The sequence below is a fragment of the Lepidochelys kempii genome, chromosome 18 (assembly GCF_965140285.1).
Source record: "Lepidochelys kempii isolate rLepKem1 chromosome 18, rLepKem1.hap1, whole genome shotgun sequence".
In the NCBI taxonomy this organism is placed as follows: Eukaryota; Metazoa; Chordata; order Testudines; family Cheloniidae; genus Lepidochelys; species Lepidochelys kempii.
The window spans coordinates 6,707,097-6,725,915 of record NC_136397.1 but is presented as its reverse complement, the minus strand read 5'-3'; the positions used below and the strand labels follow the sequence as shown (position 1 = coordinate 6,725,915).

The following is an 18,819-nucleotide window of genomic DNA, read 5'->3' as shown; positions in this document are numbered from 1 at the left end:
CCCTTCCAGCAGACAAAGACACCCTAGCTCACTCCACAGGCCAGTTCTAATGAGACCCAGTGACACGATCAACTGCCTACGGCAGGTACAACTTCAGTAGGGAGAGGAACATTGCTACAGTACTGCACCACAGCTAACATGCTTAGTGCCCACTTACCCCATGTTCACGGAGAGCAGAGGGATAATGTCAGTACGGTCTGGATACTGGTATAAGATCCCATTGCTGCTGATTGGAAACACAAGACAAAGCAGATAACTCAGCTAGTGCCGCCTGACCAGCAACACAAACCTCCCCTCACTTTAGCCCAGCAGCTGTCATATAAACTTCCCTCCCTGCTAGACAGTGGATTCCTGCTGCTAGCAAAGCACAGGCTGCGACGGGACTGAGCCACACTGATGCTATGAGAGGCTGGCTGTAGCCGGAGCCCGTGTCCCTCACCAGAACGAGAGCTAAGGAAGCACAGGTCAGGTCTGCACTTGGATATTGGATAAAGTCTCTATCAGGGGACTTCATCCTGGGCTTCAGGACAATAGGATCTTTGGAATTCTCTCTCTCTTGCTATCATGGTACAACATTAACAAGGGCAGCAAGAAGAGTATCATTTACATCAAGTGCAGGCTGCCCAGGGCTTAGCTCCCTGGGCTGCTGCTATTAGCAACCAGGACTGGACCCAAGTCCCAGCTCTGGCTCTGCCCCGAGGGGTCACTTGGCTTTACTGGAGCAGAAACAATAATGGGCTCCAAACAACGCCCGATCTAGCAGCCATGGGGGTGGGCGGGAGGGAGATTTGAAGGTATGAGGGGTGTGGAGAAGGCCCACTCCTGCTCCTGGATAAAAGTTAGCCTTATATTATGGTGCCAATCTGCTAAGGTCAATAAGGGCTGACGGTCGGGATGGGATTTCTGGTGTCTTTCCATCCTGAACTCGCCCAGGGGCGTCCAGGCTCCTCCAGACAAGGCTGTTTGTACCAAGCAACAAGGCTTCCCCACTGCATTGCCTTCCCTCAGCACTTCACACTCCAGACCTGTCAGAGCGCCCCTGTGAACGCAGTCCCAGCTCCCACCTGAGCACCACAAAGCAGGTCTTCCAGTGCTCCTTCCCCAGGTAGGAAGTCCCAGACTTGTAATGCAGGATGCCTTCTTTAGTGACCGAGTTCTCAGAAGAAGCATAAAGGGAAGGGGCCGGTCCCAATGTCTCATCCATGGGGTCCTCCCAGTGAATGAGGCCATAGAAGCGCACGACCACATCGGAAGCCTGTGAGAGACAGACCAGCAGACTGAGCAAAAGGGTTACCAATCTCCCAGGCCTAACAGCAATAGGGCTAATCCCAGGGACAGCAGCAGCCTGGCCTGGGGGGTCCATACCGCAGGAATCACATCTCTAGGACACATCTCTGAGAGCCTTAAGGGCCTGGACAGAAAAGGATCGGGCAGCAAGTCAGAGAATCGCTCCTGTGAGGGACTACATGGCACAAGGCTTAATACAGTGTAATCATGGTACAGAGCACCTTCCACTGGAGCGTCTCCATGCAGTTCCTAACAACTGAACTCAGCCCAGCCCTCTGCAGGACAGATGGGACACTGAAGGACCCCACTGCTGAAACTGCAGCCACCTCTGGGGTGGTATGGAGCAGCGAACAGACCACAACAGGGACAGGTGGCGAGGACTGATCTGCACAGTTGAGTTAATACCTGTGGGAACGCACTACAGAATAGAGTGCAGGAGCCCAGTAAGAAGCCCCTCTCCACAGAAGGTGCGTTGGTAAGAAGAGACGTCAGTGAAGAAAATATTTCAAGATACTCCTAATTCCCACCTCACCTCGCACTTTGACTCTTGGGCCACAAACTTGGCCAGCGCCAGCTTCTCCATAGTGGCGTCGGTGAGGATGCTGGGGTACGGCGGCTCTCGGCAACCTTTGATCATGGCTGACTTCAAGGAGACTAGGAAGAACCTGGGGGAGGGGAGAATGGAGATCTTCGTTGAGGTCACCTCTCGGACTAACACCCCTCTGGAGCACAGTTCACAAGGAGAGCTGGGATGCCAGCTCAGAAATTATAGTGCCGACTCAATCCTGCAATCAGGTCCATAGGGGCAGACCCATGCCTCCCACAGATAACGCAAAGGGGTTCACAAGGTTCAACCTACATGGATCCAACTGCAGGATGGGGGCCCAAAGGTGCTAAAGGGTCTTGATATAAAGTAAGAGTCCAAGGAAATGGAAGCTTTGAAGCTGCTGATCTCTGGGAAGGAGCCTGAGAACGCTCCTCTCAGGGACCTGAACTTACAAAGCCCCGTTGAAGTAACACACTGGGAAGGAAAACAAACAGAGAACATTTCAACTGGCTTACGAGAGAGCTGTCCAGAGTGCTGCCTAAGAGGTCACATAGGGCCTAAAGAGTCCAAGAGGGCACAAGCCACCTTCTCCCTGCCCAACATGGAGACAGCAAAGCTGCAGATTTGCCAGTGAACTCAAAACCCGACAATTTGTCCTCATCCCTATTCTGTCTGCGGCCAGTCAGTCACTGCCCGATCATGGGAGGAAGGCTAATGTCAAACCTTTCTTCTGCAATAAGAACAGGCAAAGCCATTCACCGCAAAACACGGTCACCCCAGCGGGTCTTGGGAACCAAACAAATGTAAGCAGCGTCAAGATAATTAGAGAGGTATTGAAAGTAGCAGGCCCTGCAGACAGCACAGCATGTCAACCAGCAGAGGGAGCTATTGGGAGCATTTTGCAATTTTTAATGCAATCGAAGTCAAACCATTTGTGGGGGGCTAAATTGTTGTAATTAAACCAATCATCAAATCTGAGCAACAGCCCTGGGACTTTTAAACAACAATGAAAGAGAGATCATGAGATCCAGCCCCTCCCCAAATGCTACCCTTAACTAGAATCACTTGCATTTGCTTCCCAAGTAATTTTTCAGATATAAGGGGCAGCCCGGAGGCTTTAGGGGAGTGGCCGACAAATAACCCCAGGCGCATGGAAAGATCAACCCGTTTGCACACAACAGTAGAGCTTACTCTGTAAGGGCCACGTCGGCGGTGTCCAGCAGGAACTGCTTCCGACGGTTGGTGCAGACCAACATCACTGTCTGCTGATCCAGGCCAACCTGTCGTGGTAACACACAAGCACTCATTAGGGAGGCTGAGGAGCAGGATGGGGACAAGGCTTTGGAAAGGCACCCCAAATGTGCCCTGAAAAGGCTGATGTACTGCTGACTAAAGGCCACAGGGGGGAGCCAGCAGCAGGGGCTGTGTCAGAGCCCAAGTGGCAGAGCAACAGCTGGGATGGGAGGATGTTGGCAGGTAGAGGTGGCACCAGAGGGCTGAGGAGGCAAAGGCGCTTCCCTCTGCATCCCCAGTTAGGTCACCTGCATTGAGCCTGCAAACCTCCCGGCCATGGAAGAGTCGTTCTTCAGCGTCCTCCAACAGCAAGAGGAGGGACAGACCCCGGGGACTGGAAAAGCCAGGCAAAGCAAGAGGTGTTTTCCTTCACATCCTCTCCGCTTCCCCCAGCGCATTGCTGCACCCTGCGAGCGACAGGCCTGGACTCACCGAGATGTAGTCTAGCTCATTGTATGAAACGGTCTCCTCCACCAAGTACGGCTTTTCTGCGGCTCCTAGCATAGGACACAGGACAGGTGTATGGGCAGATGGGGAGGACGCTCCCCAGACGCAGTACAGAGATTTGCCCAGATCTCGCCCACCGCCTAGCAGCAGGAGCTCAGTCTGCAGAACTAGCAGCCCAGGGATTCTGAGGAGCAGGAGGAGGGGATCTGAACTTCTAGGGGCCAGAAGGGTTGTCCCTGGCAGACTGGCTGGTGAGGTACCGTGCCTGTCACCTAAGCAGGCCTGCCCCTCTCTGGTTCCCCCAACAGCTGATATGTAGCATTACGAATGCCCTGGAGCCAGCTGGTTGTGGTGTGAACCTATGGGGCAGATGGCCCTTTCCATAGGGGTGTGTACTCCACACGCCACCCTCACGATACATCTAGACTTCTACAGGTAAACCCCCTGCTGAAGACCAAAGACCCCTGCCGGCCTCCATGGTGCCTCCCAGGAAGGTAATTTAGAGAGGCCACTGGGATGGGCTACCTTTCCGGATCAGGTACACATAACAGTCCGTCAGCAGGACATAGAGCAGCTGAAGATTCCCCTCCATGTGCCCAGTGCTCATTCGGATCATCTGCGAGAAGAGGAGAGATGACACATAAAGAACAGAGCTTCCATGCTCACTGCCCACAGTTACCATGGGCGCCCGTGCAGCAGGGCCACAATTCCATCTCCACTGTGCAAAGCTACGAGCTTCGGGATCCAGTCAGCATGCGGTGGCCTCCTCCATGGCTGACGTGCACTTGGGTTCTCTAGCCCGTGTAATAACCGTGTCCCCAGACAGCGCCACAGCCTTCGAAATGCCCCTGTCTGCAGCATGGCTCCAGGGCACCCTCAGGTCTCACCTACTCCACAAGGCAGACGTGCTATAATGAGGCCATGCACTAACGATATTATTCATAGATATTAAGGTCAAAAGGGACCTTATGATCATCTAGTCTGACCTCCTGCACAATGCAGGCCACAGAATCTCACCTACCCACTCCTGCGATAAACCTCTCACCTATGTCTGAGCTATTGAAGTCACATCATGGTTTAAAGACTTCAAGGAGCAGAGAATCCTCCAGCAAGTGACCCGTGTCCCATGCTACAGAGGAAGGCGAAAAACCACCAGGGCCTCCTCCATATTTGGGAGCGGGAAAATTCCTTCCCGACCCCAAATATGGCAAGCAGCTGCACCCTGAGCATATGGGCAAGAGTCACCAGCCAGATACCCAGGAAAGAATTCTCTGTAGTTACTCAGATCCCAGCCCATCTAACATCCCATCACAGTCACAGGCCATTGGGCCTATTTACCATGAATATTTAAAGATCAATTAATTGCCAAAATCATGTTATCCCATCATACCATCTCCTCCATAAACTTATCAAGTTTAATCTTGAAGCCAGATAGGTCTTTTGCCCCCACTACTTCCCTTGGAAGGCTATACCAGAACTTCACTCCTCTGATGGTTAGAAACCTTTGTCTAATTTCCAGTCTAAACTTCCCGATGGCCAGTTTATAGCCATTTGTTCTTGTGTCCACATTGTTACTGAGTTTAAATAATTTTTCTCCCTTCCTGGTATTTATCCCTCTGATATATTTATAGAGAGCAATCATATCTCCTCTCAGCCTTCTTTTGGTTAGGCTAAACAAGCCAAGCTCCTTGGTCTTCTTTCATAAGACAGGTTTTCCATTCCTCGGATCATCCTAGTAGCCCTTCTCTGTACCTGTTCCAGTTTGAATTCATCCTTCTTAAACATGGGAGACCAGAACTGCACACAGTATTCAATGTAAGGTCTCACCAGTGCCTTGTATAACAGTACTAAAACCTCCTTATCGCTACTGGAAATACCTCTCCTGATGCATCCCAAGACCTCATTAGCTTTTTTCACAGCCATATCACATTGGCGGCTCATAGTCATCCTGTGATCAGCCAATACTCCAAGGTCCTTCTCCTCCTCCATTACTTCTAATTGATGCGTCCCCAGCTTATAACTAAAATTCTTGTTATTAATCCCTAAATGCATGCCCTTGCACTTCTCACTATTAAATTTCATCCTATTACTATTACTCCAGTTTACAAGTTTCAGAGGAACAGCCGTGTTAGTCTGTATTCGCAAAAAGAAAAGGAGTACTTGTGGCACCTTAGAGACTAACCAATTTATTTGAGCATGAGCTTTCGTGAGCTACAGCTCACTTCATCAGATGTTTACCGTGGAAACTGCAGCAGACTTTATATACACACAGAAATCATGAAACAATACCTCCTCCCACCCCACTGTCCTGCTGGTAATAGCTTATCTAAAGTGATCAACAGGTGGGCCATTTCCAGCACAAATCCAGGTTTTCTCACCCTCCACCCCCCCCCACAAATTCAGTTTACAAGGTCATCCAGATCCTCCTGTATGATTTCCCGGTCCTTCTCTGTATTGGCAATACCTCCCAGCTTTGTATCATCTGCAAACTTTATTAGCACACTCCCACTTTTTGTGCCGAGGTCAGTAATAAAAAGATTAAATAAGATTGGTCCCAAAACCGATCCCTGAGGAACTCCACTGGTAACTTCCTTCCAGCTTGACAGTTCACCTTTCAGCGTGACCCGCTGTAGTCTCCCTTTTAACCAATTCCTTACTCACCTTTCAGTTTTCATATTGATCCCCATCTTTTCCAATTTAACTAATAATTCCCCACGTGGCATGGTATCAAACACCTTCCTGGAATCTAGGTAAATCTAGATCCACTGCATTCCCTTTGTCTAAAAAGTCTGTTACCTTGTCAAAGAAGGAGATCAGGTTGGTTTGGCACGATCTACCTTTTGTAAAACCATGTTGTATTTTGTCCCATTTACCATTGACCTCAATGTCCTTAACTACTTTCTCCTTCAAAATTTTTTCCAAGACCTTGCATACTACAGATGTCAAACTAACAGGCCTGTAGTTACCCAGATCGCTTCTTTTTACCTTTCTTAAAAATAGGAACTATGTTAGCAATTCTCCAGTCATACGGTACAACCACTGAGTTTACACATTCATTAAAAATTCTTGCTAATGGGCTTGTAATTTCATGTGCCAATTCCTTTAATATTCTTGGATGAAGATTATCTGGGCCCCCCAATTTAGTCCCATTAAGCTGTTCGAGTTTTGCTTCTACCTCAGATATGGTAATATCTACCTCCATATTTTCCCATTTGTCATGCTACCATTATCCCAAAGATCCTCATTAACCTTATTAAAGACTGAGGCAAAGTATTTGTTTAGATATTCGGCCATGCCTAGATTATCCTTAACTTCCACTCCATCCCCAGCACCACAGCACCTTTCCTAGTGTAGATGGGACCTGCCTGAAGATTCCCTGCTGCCCGGGCAGATAAGGAGTACATACGGAGAGGAACCCACCAGTTCCCAGATGCTAGTGCCTCCTTCCCAGCCTTCAGTCAATAACCCACATTCAGCACCACAACTGCTGTAAGGGAGGCTGAGGAAGGCGTTTGCCTTCACATGGCCAGACTTACCCTGAACAGCTGTTCCTCGTTTTCCCGGAAGACATGGATCATCAGCAGCAATAGATGGTTGTTATCCACCCTGAGAGAAGTGGGAAGGAGGGTTTGATATGTAGGGACCCTTCCCTGCAGAAGTGTCTCAGGGGCCCCAAGCGCACCCCCAAGGTGCAGTAGTGGACGTCCTCAGGTCCCAGCAGGCGGTGGGATTATGAGGTAGCACTGCAAGCTCCCGAGTCCTGGGGTGGCCTCAGCTCTGAACTTGCCACTCACCTGTGAGCTGCTCCTGCGGAAGCTGTGCCAAAGGCTGGCAGGGGATGTGACCAGGGGTCACTGGCGGGAGCAGTGAATATACAGGGTAAAGTGGCTATTCTTGCCCCTCCCTGGCTCCTACCTCCTGCTCCCCGCCACTTCTCAGAAGGGCCTGCCTTTGCAGAGGGGAAATCTGGGATGACATGGGTGGGCTGTGCCTCCCCTCTTTTATGGACTGCTCTGTTCAGTTCATATCATGGCCTCTATCCCTGCCCTTGGCACCCGTGTCAACCACTTAACACCCCACCCCCAGTACCCAGACAAAGCCAACTGCACATCTCAGCTAGCACTAGCCAACTCTTACAGAAACCCCCAATTCCAAAAGGCAGACCCCCCCCGCCCAAAAATCACCCCCCAACTCCCAGCTCCTTCAGACCAAGGAGGGGAGCAAACGGTCTCACACAGCCGCTCTTCTCGCCCATGGAGGGGAAACTTTATCCGGAGAGCCATTCCCCACACTGCTGCTTTCCTGGTCCTGCCCAAAGATCCTCAGAGTCGGAGCTGTCCTGCTGCAAAGACACCCCCTACCCCCTTCGCCTTACCTGAACTCCGATGGATGGGCCATTTCCGACGGGCTGCCCTGTCCCTCCTCCACCCCCGAGTCCTCAGCGCTGCTCAGAGAGGGACTGGGCTGGTCTCCTTTCAGCCTGCTGAGCGCCTCCATGTTGCCAGTTTCCATTTCACTGGCTTGGGTTTTATCTGCCTCCTCCTGAGCGTCCTCTACCGCCCCAGCTGTTTCTCCCTCTCCTCCTTCTTCATCTTGTCCAGCAGCCTCAGGGCTACCAGGAACATATGGCGGTTGGCCAGCCCCTGTAGGGTCATGGTCGCCACCACCTGGCGCAGGAGAGTTTGGACTCTCGACGGTAAAGCGGTAGAAGTCCATGGGGGTCGAAATCCGCTCGATATAGCTGCCAGAGGGCGGCCCATCCGGGGTCTCCTCTGGCATGTCAGTCCGAAAGGACTGATTGGGGGGGTCGACGGGGCAGTTCCAGCCACTGGGGTCCAGCTGCCCGTTCAGTTTGTCAATCACTTTGCTCAGCGGCTGCCCCATGCTCTCCATGGAGGTGTCCTTCATCTCCGGGATCCGCAGGCCCAGCTGGCTCAGGGCCGAGTGCTTGCTGCTCTCTCCTAGCCTCTCCTGGCCCTCCGGAGAGGGCAGCCTCCTGTCTGTCTTCAGCTCAGTTCCTTCACTCAGTCTGTTTGTGCCACCGTCTCTGCCAGCCTCCGTGGCACTGGGGGCAGGGGGGTTCACCATTTCCTCCAATTTCACCTTCTTTTTCTTGCCGGTTTTCTTCTTTTTAGCTAATCTGCAAGGGGAGAAACCTGCACTGATGTTACCAGAGCCTAACCTTGCCCTCTGTGCCCATGGGAGGGAACCCTGGACTCTCTGGGTCTCCCTCTTGCGCACTTACACCACCCCCTGGGTTATTCCTCATACGCGCAGGGTGGTGTTTCTACTAATCAGAGGATTCGGATGCACAAACAATGGGCTAGAGGAGAAAAGCCCAGGGGTGTATTTTCAGAGCTGAACAGGATGGCACTCAAAGACCCAGCACTTAATCAGATTCAGATGCACACGCACAGTGCCTTTCATCCAAGAACCACACTGCCCTTTGCTGCCATTAACTGAAGCTGCACAACACTCCTGTCAGCTTGGAAGTATTAGTCCCCACCGCAGATAGGGAAATGAGAGTAGAAAGGTTACGTGACTTGCCCAAGGACACTAGGTGAGAGTCAGTGGCAGAAAGAATCCAAGTCTCTCAACTCTTGTTCCTCTGTTCTAAGCACTGGACTTCCCTGCCTCTGGCCAACCCATCTCACTTGTTGTAGCCTCTCTACTTGAGTTCAAAATATTCCATCTCCGTGCCAGGCCTCTCAAGAAAGGCAGGTTTCACAGGGGCAGCCGTGTTAGTCTGTATCAGTAAAAACAACAAGGAGTCCTTGTGGCACCTTAGAGACTAACACATTTATTTGTGCATAAGCTTTCCTGGGCTAGAACCCACTTCATCAGATGCCTGGAGTGGAAAATACAGAGGCAGGTATAAATACACAGCACATGAAAAGATGGGAGTTGCCTTATGAAGTGTGGGGGGTGAGCGCTAATGTGGCCCATCCATCCTAACTGAAGGCCAATGGCATATTGGGCTGCATTAGTAGGAGCATTGCCAACAGATTGAAGGAAGTGATTATTCCCCTCTATTCAGCACTGGGTGAGGCCAAATCTGGAGTACTGTGTCCAGTTTTGGTCCCCCCACTACAGAAGGGATGTGGACAAACTGGAGAGAATCCAGCGGAGGGCAACAAAAATTATTAGGGGGCTGGGGCACATGACTTATGAGGAGAGGCTGAGGAAACTGGGGTTATTTAGTCTGCAGAAGAAAAGAGTGAGGGGGGATTTGATAGCAGCCTTCAACTACCTGAAGGGGGGTTCCAAAGAGGATGGAGCTCAGTTGTTCTCAATGGTGGCAGATGACAGAACAAGGAGCAATGGTCTCAAGTTGCAGTGGGAGAGGTCTAGTTTGGATATTAGGAAACACTATTTCACTAGGTGGGTGGTGAAGAACTGGAATCTCCATCCTTAGAGGTTTTTAAGGCCCAGCTTGACAAAGCCCTGGCTGGGATGATTTAGTTGGTGTTGGTCCTGCTTTGAGCAGGGGGTTGGACTAGATACCTCCTGAGGTCCCTTCCAACCCTAATCTTCTATGATTCTATGATTTCCAACAGTTGACAAGAAGGGGTGAATATCAACAGAGGGAAAATTACTTTTTGTAGTGCTAACGAGGCCAATTCAATCGTGGTGGATGTGGCTTCTTGTCAACTGTTCGGAATGGGCCACATCCACCTGATTGAATTGGCCTCCTTAGCACTAACTCCCCACTTGGTAAGACAACTCCCCACTTGGTAAGACAACTCCCATCTTTTCATGTGCTGTATATTTATACCTGCCTATTGTATTTTCCACTCCATGCATCTGATGAAGTGGGTTCTAGCCCATGAAAGCTTATGCCCAGATAAATGTGTTAATCTCTGAGGTGCCAGTTTATGGAGGAAATTCAATGTAGAGTGCCTCTAGCTGCCAGTAGAGGGAGCCGTCAACCCACCACACTGATCCTTTTTCTAGTTATAGACACTCCATACGCATGTGGAAGGTGGCATTCTGGGTGCTCATGCCACAGACAGGAACAGGCTCAAAGTCAGGGTTGCTGTTAGTAAGGGCCAGAACACCTATTATCCTGTTCCCATTGGTTGGGTGCTGAGTGTAGGGAGGTTCCCCAGAGAAAGCAGAATGTAATCCCACTCCTGCTCACCCATCTCTCAGCATTGGAGAAAGCCCAGCAGGTCAGAAGCAGCAGCTGTTCCCACCGCCCTTTCCCCCAGCTACCAGGGAGCTGGACATGTACCAGGCTGGGACACCGCAGGCTGAGAGATCCCACAAGTTAAGCAGGGGTAAGAGACTTCTGGGGAGAACCCAGGGTATTACTGCAAGGTGGGGTTAGTGGTTCAGTAGGGGCAACCTCCCTTCAGTCTGGTCTCAATCAGTGCCCTTGCTGGGCTCCTGGAAGTACTGACTTTCTGATGAGAAACTAAACAGAGGTCTTGTGATCACTGGAGAGCCCGTGGCCCTCGCTGCATGCCAGGAGCATCATGTGGGGGTTGCTCTGGAGCGAGGCACTATCAAACAGTAACTCCCCCTATCAGACACATTCACAGGCCAAGAAATCAATACAGGTGTGCAGATTTAAAGGATAAACGTTTAAAACAACATGTGGTTTCTCTGCTGATAATAAATTGTCAGGTATGGGTGCATCTAGAGCCAGCCAGCTGCCCCAGGGCCTGAGGAACAAGATCTGCTACATCTACAGCAAATCAGCTTGTGCCTAGAAACATACAACTCTCACCAGATGGACGTTCCTAGCCACAGGTCAGGCTGTGCCAAGGCTGCCCTGCACACGGCATCTTCATCAGCCTACCAAGGGGGTGGCATATAACCAGCCTCCACTGACTGACGTCCTTCATGGGGTTTGTTTCTAGGCTGGTCAGGCCTCTCGAGGCCATCAGGGAAGAGGCCTGGCAGCCTTGAGTGAAGGAATGAATCAACTGATGCCATTAGCAGTAGGAGGAGGGGGAGACCTGGAAGGTTCAGATCCTGCACCAGGAAACAGCTGATATGCACTGAGCTAAATGCAGGGTGCTGTGCTGAGGGTAATACAGGAGATATACCTGAGATGTGCAGCGGGAATAAAAAGGGGCTAGTATGAAATCAGTATGAAAAGGATTGTTCTCTCAGTGCCAGCCCTGCATGCTCAGGGATCGGAAAGTCAGTCCCAGGGGACCACAACTGTGGCTCTCGTTTTACGATATTTCATTCTGTTCCCCATGCTATAGTATCTGTTTCATAAAATTCAAAGGCCACATTTTCAAGAGACCTCTGCCCCTGGCAGCTCCCATTGAGAACAATGGAGAAACGCTGCCTCGCCCCCCCAACTGAGAACAATGGGTGTTGATGGGTGCTGAGCACGTTGGAAAGTCTGGCCCCAGAGGTATGAAACAAGAACCCAGAATCGCTGCCTGCCGGGCTCCTGCTTCCAGCAATAACCCCCCTGTGGTACAAGGGAGAGCACATGGCAAATGTCAGCTCCTGCCCACAACTAGCTTGCAGACCCCTCTCCTTGCGTTTGGGAGGCATGGCACTGACCTGATGACTTCCAGCTCCGTGCCGCTCTCCAGCTGGTCTGTGCCTTCCATCGTGGTGTCCATCCTCTCCAGGGAGGTGGTGTGCGCCGGGGTGGTTTCGGTGGAGGACAGCACTTCCACCTTCTCCTCGTTGAAGGGGTTGTAGCGCTGCGTGGGACTCTTCATGGAAGCCTTGCAGCCGTTCAGATCGGAGGCCACGGAGTGCGGGCAGCTGAAAGTGTCCGTTAGGTCTCCATCTGGGAAACAGGAGAGGGGAAAAACCAGGATCCCAGTCAGCTGCTACTATGGGAGCAGGAATTCCTCACTGAGCTTCTGGACCTCAACAGAGCAAGGCTGCACACATGGTGCTCAATGCGGACTCTGAAAGGTCCTGGCCCGGAGCACCACTTGGGTATAAACTATCCAGTAGACTTGCTCATCAAATTGCTCATTAGGATCAGCATTTGGGAGTCCCCTGCAGGCAGCGGGCACTCAGTAGTGAGAGGGCATATGTGGGGGAGGCAGGAGAGATCCCAGTGCCACAGACAGTATCAATCGACCTTTCCCAGCAAAGGAAACGTAATGCCTGAAAACAGAAGTTTAATGTTCAGACAGTGACTGTGCAGGCAGCCATCAAACAGGATCACAGTCTGATGGGAGCTCCTGGTACAGGAGGGACTGTCAGCACTGGTACATCACAGGCTAGGCCAGTGGTCTCCAAAGTCAGGTGTGCAAGATGATCAACTGGGGAGCACAGCGGGAGGAGCACCACCAGAGGAAAAAAAAGGGGGGGGGCGGCCCTGAGTCCTCTGGCCCATGGAGGAGCAGGGGCAGCCGCACAGCCAGCGGCTGGAGAGAAGAGACGCTTTGAAGGGGAAAGCGCCGCTTCTCTCCAGCCACTGGCTGCGCGGCTGCCCCTGCTCCTCCCGAGTCCTCCGGCCCGTGCTCGCAGGGCCGCATTCCGAAAGGGGCTTCGGAGCTGCAGGCCAGGGCCCCGGGGCCCCCTTAGCCCAGGACCCTGAAGCCCCTAAAGCCCCTGCGTTCCGGGTGGCCCTACCTGCCGGGGGGGGTGGGGAGGGCAGCTCCCAGAATCGTGGCCATGGGGGTGGTGCTGCGCTGCGCAGAGCCACCTGCACACCCCCTGGCACCAAACAGGAGCTGCCCCAGGTAAGTGCTCTGCACCCCCTGCCTGCCCCAGCCTGAGCCTCCTCCCGCACCCCCATCCTGAGCGCCCTTCCGCCCCCTACCTCCCTCCCCGCCCCCGCACCCCACCCTGAGCGCCCTCCCGTCCCCTACCTCCCTCCCAGACCCCGCGCCCCACCCTGAGCGCCCTCCGCCCCCTACCTCCCTCCCAGACCCCGCGCTCCACCCTGAGCGCCCTCCCGCCCCCTACCTCCCTCCCCGCCCCCGCGCCCCACCCTGAGCGCCCTCCCGCCCCCTACCTCCCTCCCCGCCCCCCACCCTGAGCGCCCTCCCGCCCCCTACCTCCCTCCCCGCCCCCGCGCCCCACCCTGAGCGCCCTCCCGCCCCCTACCTCCCTCCCAGACCCCGTACCCCCACCCTGAGCGCCCTCCCGCACCCTAACTCCCTCCCAGACCCCGTACCCCCACCCTGAGCGCCCTCCCGCCCCCTACCTCCCTCCCAGACCCCGCACCCCACCCTGAGCGCCCTCCCGCCCCCTACCTCCCTCCCAGACCCCGCGCCCCACCCTGAGCGCCCTCCCGCCCCCTACCTCCCTCCCAGACCCCGTACCCCCACCCTGAGCGTCCTCCCGCCCCCTACCTCCCTCCCAGACCCCGCGCCCCACCCTGAGCGCCCTCCCGCCCCCTACCTCCCTCCCAGACCCCGCGCCCCACCCTGAGCGCCCTCCCGCCCCCTACCTCCCTCCCTCCCAGACCCCGTACCCCCACCCTGAGCGTCCTCCCGCCCCCTACCTCCCTCCCAGACCCCGCACCCCACCCTGAGCGCCCTCCCGCACCCTAACTCCCTCCCAGACCCCGTACCTCCACCCTGAGCGCCCTCCCGCCCCCTACCTCCCTCCCAGACCCCGCACCCCACCCTGAGCGCCCTCCTGCCCCCTACCTCCCTCCCAGACCCCGCACCCCACCCTGAGCGCCCTCCTGCCCCCTAACTCCCTCCCAGACCCCGCACCCCACCCTGAGCGCCCTCCCACACCCTAACTCCCTCCCAGACCCCGTACCCCCACCCTGAGCGCCCTCCCGCCCCCTACCTCCCTCCCTCCCAGACCCCGTACCCCCACCCTGAGCGCCCTCCCGCACCCTAACTCCCTCCCAGACCCCGCACCCCACCCTGAGCACCCTCCCGCACCCTAACTCCCTCCCAGACCCCGTACCCCCACCCTGAGCGCCCTCCCGCACCCTAACTCCTTCCCAGACCCCGCACCCCACCCTGAGCGCCCTCCCGCACCCTAACTCCCTCCCAGACCCCGTACCCCCACCCTGAGCACCCTCCCGCACCCTAACTCCTTCCCAGACCCCGCACCCCACCCTGAGCGCCCTCCCGCACCCTAACTCCTTCCCAGACCCCGTACCCCCACCCTGAGCACCCTCCCGCCCCCTACCTCCCTCCCAGACCCCGCACCCCACCCTGAGCGCCCTCCCGCACCCTAACTCCCTCCCAGACCCCGTACCCCCACCCTGAGCACCCTCCCGCCCCCTCCCTCCCTCCCTCCCAGACCCCACCCAGAGCGCCCGCTGTATCAAAGTGTTAAACCAAGAGTTTCAAAAATAATAAAGCATATTCAATCACACTGCTCCCACTAAAAATATTATTATGAATAATAATTTCTTTTAGTGAGAGCAAAAAGGTTTTTTGTACTGTTAATAAATAAAAAAAATATTTAAAAAATATTGTTTATTTCATCTTTATCTCATCGTTTTTCAATTTCTATTTTTTGGGTATGTTTTATAATTTACACACTATATCAGTACAGTAGTACATGGATATAATTTATACATAAATAAACATACATATATTGGGCGTGCGTGCTCAAATTTTTTTACTGATGGGGTGCACGATCCAAAAAGTTTGGAGACCACTGGGCTAGGCAATAGAGACAATCAGACCTCAGTTCCATTGTGCTCCTCAGCTGCGGGGGGGGGGGGGGGGGGGGGGGAGGGGGGGGAGGGGGGAGGAAGCAACCTGCAGACACTAGAATGAGAGGATGTTTTTGCCTGCCCAAGGTGCCATTTGCCTTTAGCCTCAATGGGCTCAGAACTTGTGCGCAGTGGGGGGAGGGTCATGCAAACATACACAGGCAGTGCTGGAGAAGTGCAAAGCTTCCCTTACAAGTTGGGTGTGTGTGAGAGGGAGATCTCAATAGCATCAATTAATCAAACTCATTTCTTCAGGACCAAGCCACAGCTGTTCTCTGAGCTGCCATGCAGAAAGCCTAGGGATGGCAGGGGCCAGAGGAGCTGTTGTGGATGGAGTATCTTGCATTGCTCAAAACTACCACCCCTGCTTAAGGAGGGACACTGACTGGGTCCAAGACTGATGTGACCAACCTTAACTGGCTGGAAGCACAGTAACTGCAACACAGGGCCAACCAATAAAGAAATGATCCTTCTGTTCTTATAGGCCTGGTGATTTAAAGAACCCTAGAAAGAAGATCTTCATTAACTTCACCAATTCTCCGATGAGAAATCAGAGAAATAGTTCAGAGAAACCACCCGAGCAGAGGTAGCCAGTTCTCCACTAAGGGGTAGCGGTGGATTTAGCTGCCTTTTCCCTATGGAGCTCAGGGTACATTAATGCTCAGACTCCCTTTGCCAGGAGCTCTCTGCTTTGGAAAGAGAAGTTCTGAGATTGCAGCGGATAGCCCATAACAGTGGATGCTACTTTCCTCCTGATATACAATAAACAGAGCAGACTGGAGGTGTGGGGAGAGAAATACATCACTCACCCAGCAGCAAGGGAGAAGAAACAACAGAGAACAAAAAAGTCTTAGTACAACCGGCTGGGCCGATATTAGTGGTAAGGGCCAGAAGATACAGTGCAATTCTGATTTGTGGACACATGCAGTTCTCACTCAGGGTTATCTGTCCACAAAATCAAGTCAGGTAAAGGAACATTACCATACCCTTTAGACAGACATTCTCAGGCCAGATAAGAATCTATCAGTGTTCCTGCAACCAGAGATTTTAAGAAAATATTAGCAGGAAATTAATTTCAGATTCATGATCATGAGTGTTTCCAGTGGAAGCAACAATCTAAAGCATTGGGCTCAATCAATCAAGAAACAGAAACAATAGCCTACTTGCTTAACAGAATTAAGAGACTGTCCAGTAATTTACACTTGAAAGGTAGGTTTTGCGTTAGGAAAACAAACAGGTTTTTATAAAATCCGACGTTAAGAGATGGTTTGGGAATATTAATTTCAAAACAGTGTTTTTGTTTAAATTTAAACATTGCCCTGTAGTTATCAGTGACAGATATGAAACCACAGTGAAAGTGAAAACAACTAGATGCAAAAGTGAAACTGACTGGTCTATTTTCACCATCCAAATTGAGTAAAACAGAAAAATTAAATGACGTTTTAGATCTATTTCAATTTCAGCCACCTAATTTGTTACCTTTATTAACAATAAGGTTATTCGGTTTTATCTAAAATACAGGGTTTTATTCTGACAGGGTCCATTTAAATGGGGAAGGGTGAAAGGAGGGGTAAAAATTCTTAACTGCTTGATTTGTGTGTATATGGCTAGAAATCCATTTAGTAAGCTAAGGTAGGAGAGAAGGGTCTTTTTGATGCAAGCAAGGTTATTGCAGAGAGGTCTGATCAGTACTGTAAAATTGGATCCTTATGATTTAGAGCCCAACCTTGCAATCTGACCCCCATGGGTGGCTCCATGCCCCCAAAGATCAGACTGCACAGCTGGGGCTGTGTTATAGTGGCATGAACAGAAATTGCGCACAGAAGCAGCACCGATCTCGCACAGCAAGGAGGGATTACACCACAGCCCACGCAACGACACATACTATTAAGTAGCCCATTGTTTCTTGTTTAAAAAATGCAGTGAATACTCTGCATTTTCAAAGTGTATTTACAAGTTTAGGGAACAAACACCATTGTTATGTTGAAACACCAGAATTAATCACAACCTCTCAACAGCCAAACAGGCTTGCCATAAGATGACACCCTGGATGCTGCCTGGCTGGGGGCAGGGAGGAAAGGGGGGATGACATGACAATGACTGATAATACGCACACCACCATACCCACCAACTACACCCCCAGTAAACACCAACACCAAAGCCAGCCACCATGAGTGCTGTCCAATATCCCCTGTTTAGCAATCCACAGCTGCATCAAACCTAATTTCTTCCATCCAGGGTAACCAAAGGGCCCAGTCAAAACATTATGGTTAAAGAAAGCTCCCAGCCTCTCCCAGCAAGAGCTGCTGTGGGTAGTGGTGGGGGAACACTGGCTTCTGTGGGGGAATCATAGTTCCAGGACCCCTCGGTATGAAGTGCTGGAGGGAAGAGTGGCTGTGAGGAAACACATACAGATTAGTTCATTCCAGCCGTTCCAGGAATGGTCAGAATAGTAAACGCTGTTAGTACCCTGGCTGCAGAGAACTCCAGAGCTAGGCGAGACTGTGTGTTAACCACATGTGACTGCAACAGGAAAAGGTTCAGTGGTTTTTTGTTTTCGGCTACTCAGAGTGTGCTCTGAAAACCAGAAAGAGTGTCTCTCTTGTGCTTGGAGAGAGAGAGAAAGTTTACAGAGAGGAGAGAACATTAGAGACCAGAAGCCATCCTAATGGAATTCAAGCAGATCCTTACCAAAATGTGGTATGAAGTATTGGTTTTGATGATGATAATACAAAACAATTTCAGCTGAAGGAATCTATCAAGCTTTTAGGTAGAAACGACAGAAAATATATACGTATATTTCCTCCATGGGTAAAGAAGACAGATTTCCTAATCCAATTATATATGAACAATACACAGACCTGTCTAGTCATGTCTTTATGTGAGTGGAGATGATGTATTCCATGCAGAGAAAGTAGAACAGACTCCCATAAAATGGAGATGTGCCCTTTACTCTAAGAAATAGAGATTGCTGACAGCCAGGGTTAAAAAGGAGAGCAATGACCAAACGAAATAAGGTCATTAGCTGAAGGTTATGGCTTTGACAGATATTTTAACCCAAGAGAGAAGCCTAAGTCAAGGCCTGTGAAGGGGAGAAAAAACTCACCTAAAACTGAACAAAAATTCTATTAAAAGTAGAATTCCATCAGAAGCCATTTTCAATATCCTGCTGGCTAATTTATGAATGTAGATCTCTACATGTCTGCTAATCAACACATCTGCTCTTTACCACATGCAGGAAACATATAGCATATGCTGTATTGAGAAGGAACGTTTTGGTACTTTAGTTTATAACTACCTGATACATTTGGGATGTTCCCTGATCACTGTGTGTCAGTTTCATGGCAGGAGTAATTTAACAGGTTTATTATTCTGGTAAAAAGATTCCCTTATTAATCCAGCTCCCACAGTATATTAGATAGTCATTTGATTAAACAAATCCAATTTCACTTGATAGAAACTTCAGCTACCAGTGTCCTGAGCAGAGTCTTACAACCATTGGTCAGACACATATGCTCGGTGCACGTGACATACTAATCAGCATCAGGAGAAACAGTCACAACGTTCTGTGATGTATAGTAATGTCGGAATCTCTGTGGGTGCTCAGTAACTGGAGGGAAAG

At 51.6% G+C, this 18,819-nt stretch overlaps 1 protein-coding gene across 5 annotated transcripts in view; it reads right to left on the bottom strand.

Moving 5' to 3' along the window:
- PLEKHM2 (pleckstrin homology and RUN domain containing M2) overlaps nucleotides 1-18,819 on the bottom strand; it is a 69,197-nt gene that overhangs the window by 9,870 nt on the left and 40,508 nt on the right. For 3 of the 5 annotated variants that reach the window (XM_073317197.2, XM_073317193.2, XM_073317195.2), the window contains 9 exons: nucleotides 12,104-12,338; nucleotides 7,950-8,714; nucleotides 7,111-7,180; nucleotides 4,100-4,190; nucleotides 3,560-3,624; nucleotides 3,026-3,114; nucleotides 1,820-1,952; nucleotides 1,065-1,255; nucleotides 158-226 (listed from right to left, as the gene is read on the bottom strand). In XM_073317197.2, coding sequence (XP_073173298.2) covers nucleotides 158-226; nucleotides 1,065-1,255; nucleotides 1,820-1,952; nucleotides 3,026-3,114; nucleotides 3,560-3,624; nucleotides 4,100-4,190; nucleotides 7,111-7,180; nucleotides 7,950-8,714; nucleotides 12,104-12,338 — 1,708 coding nt within the window. The remainder of the gene's footprint in view (nucleotides 1-157; nucleotides 227-1,064; nucleotides 1,256-1,819; nucleotides 1,953-3,025; nucleotides 3,115-3,559; nucleotides 3,625-4,099; nucleotides 4,191-7,110; nucleotides 7,181-7,949; nucleotides 8,715-12,103; nucleotides 12,339-18,819) is intronic. The other 2 variants (XM_073317194.2, XM_073317196.2) reach the window with 1 other exon arrangement.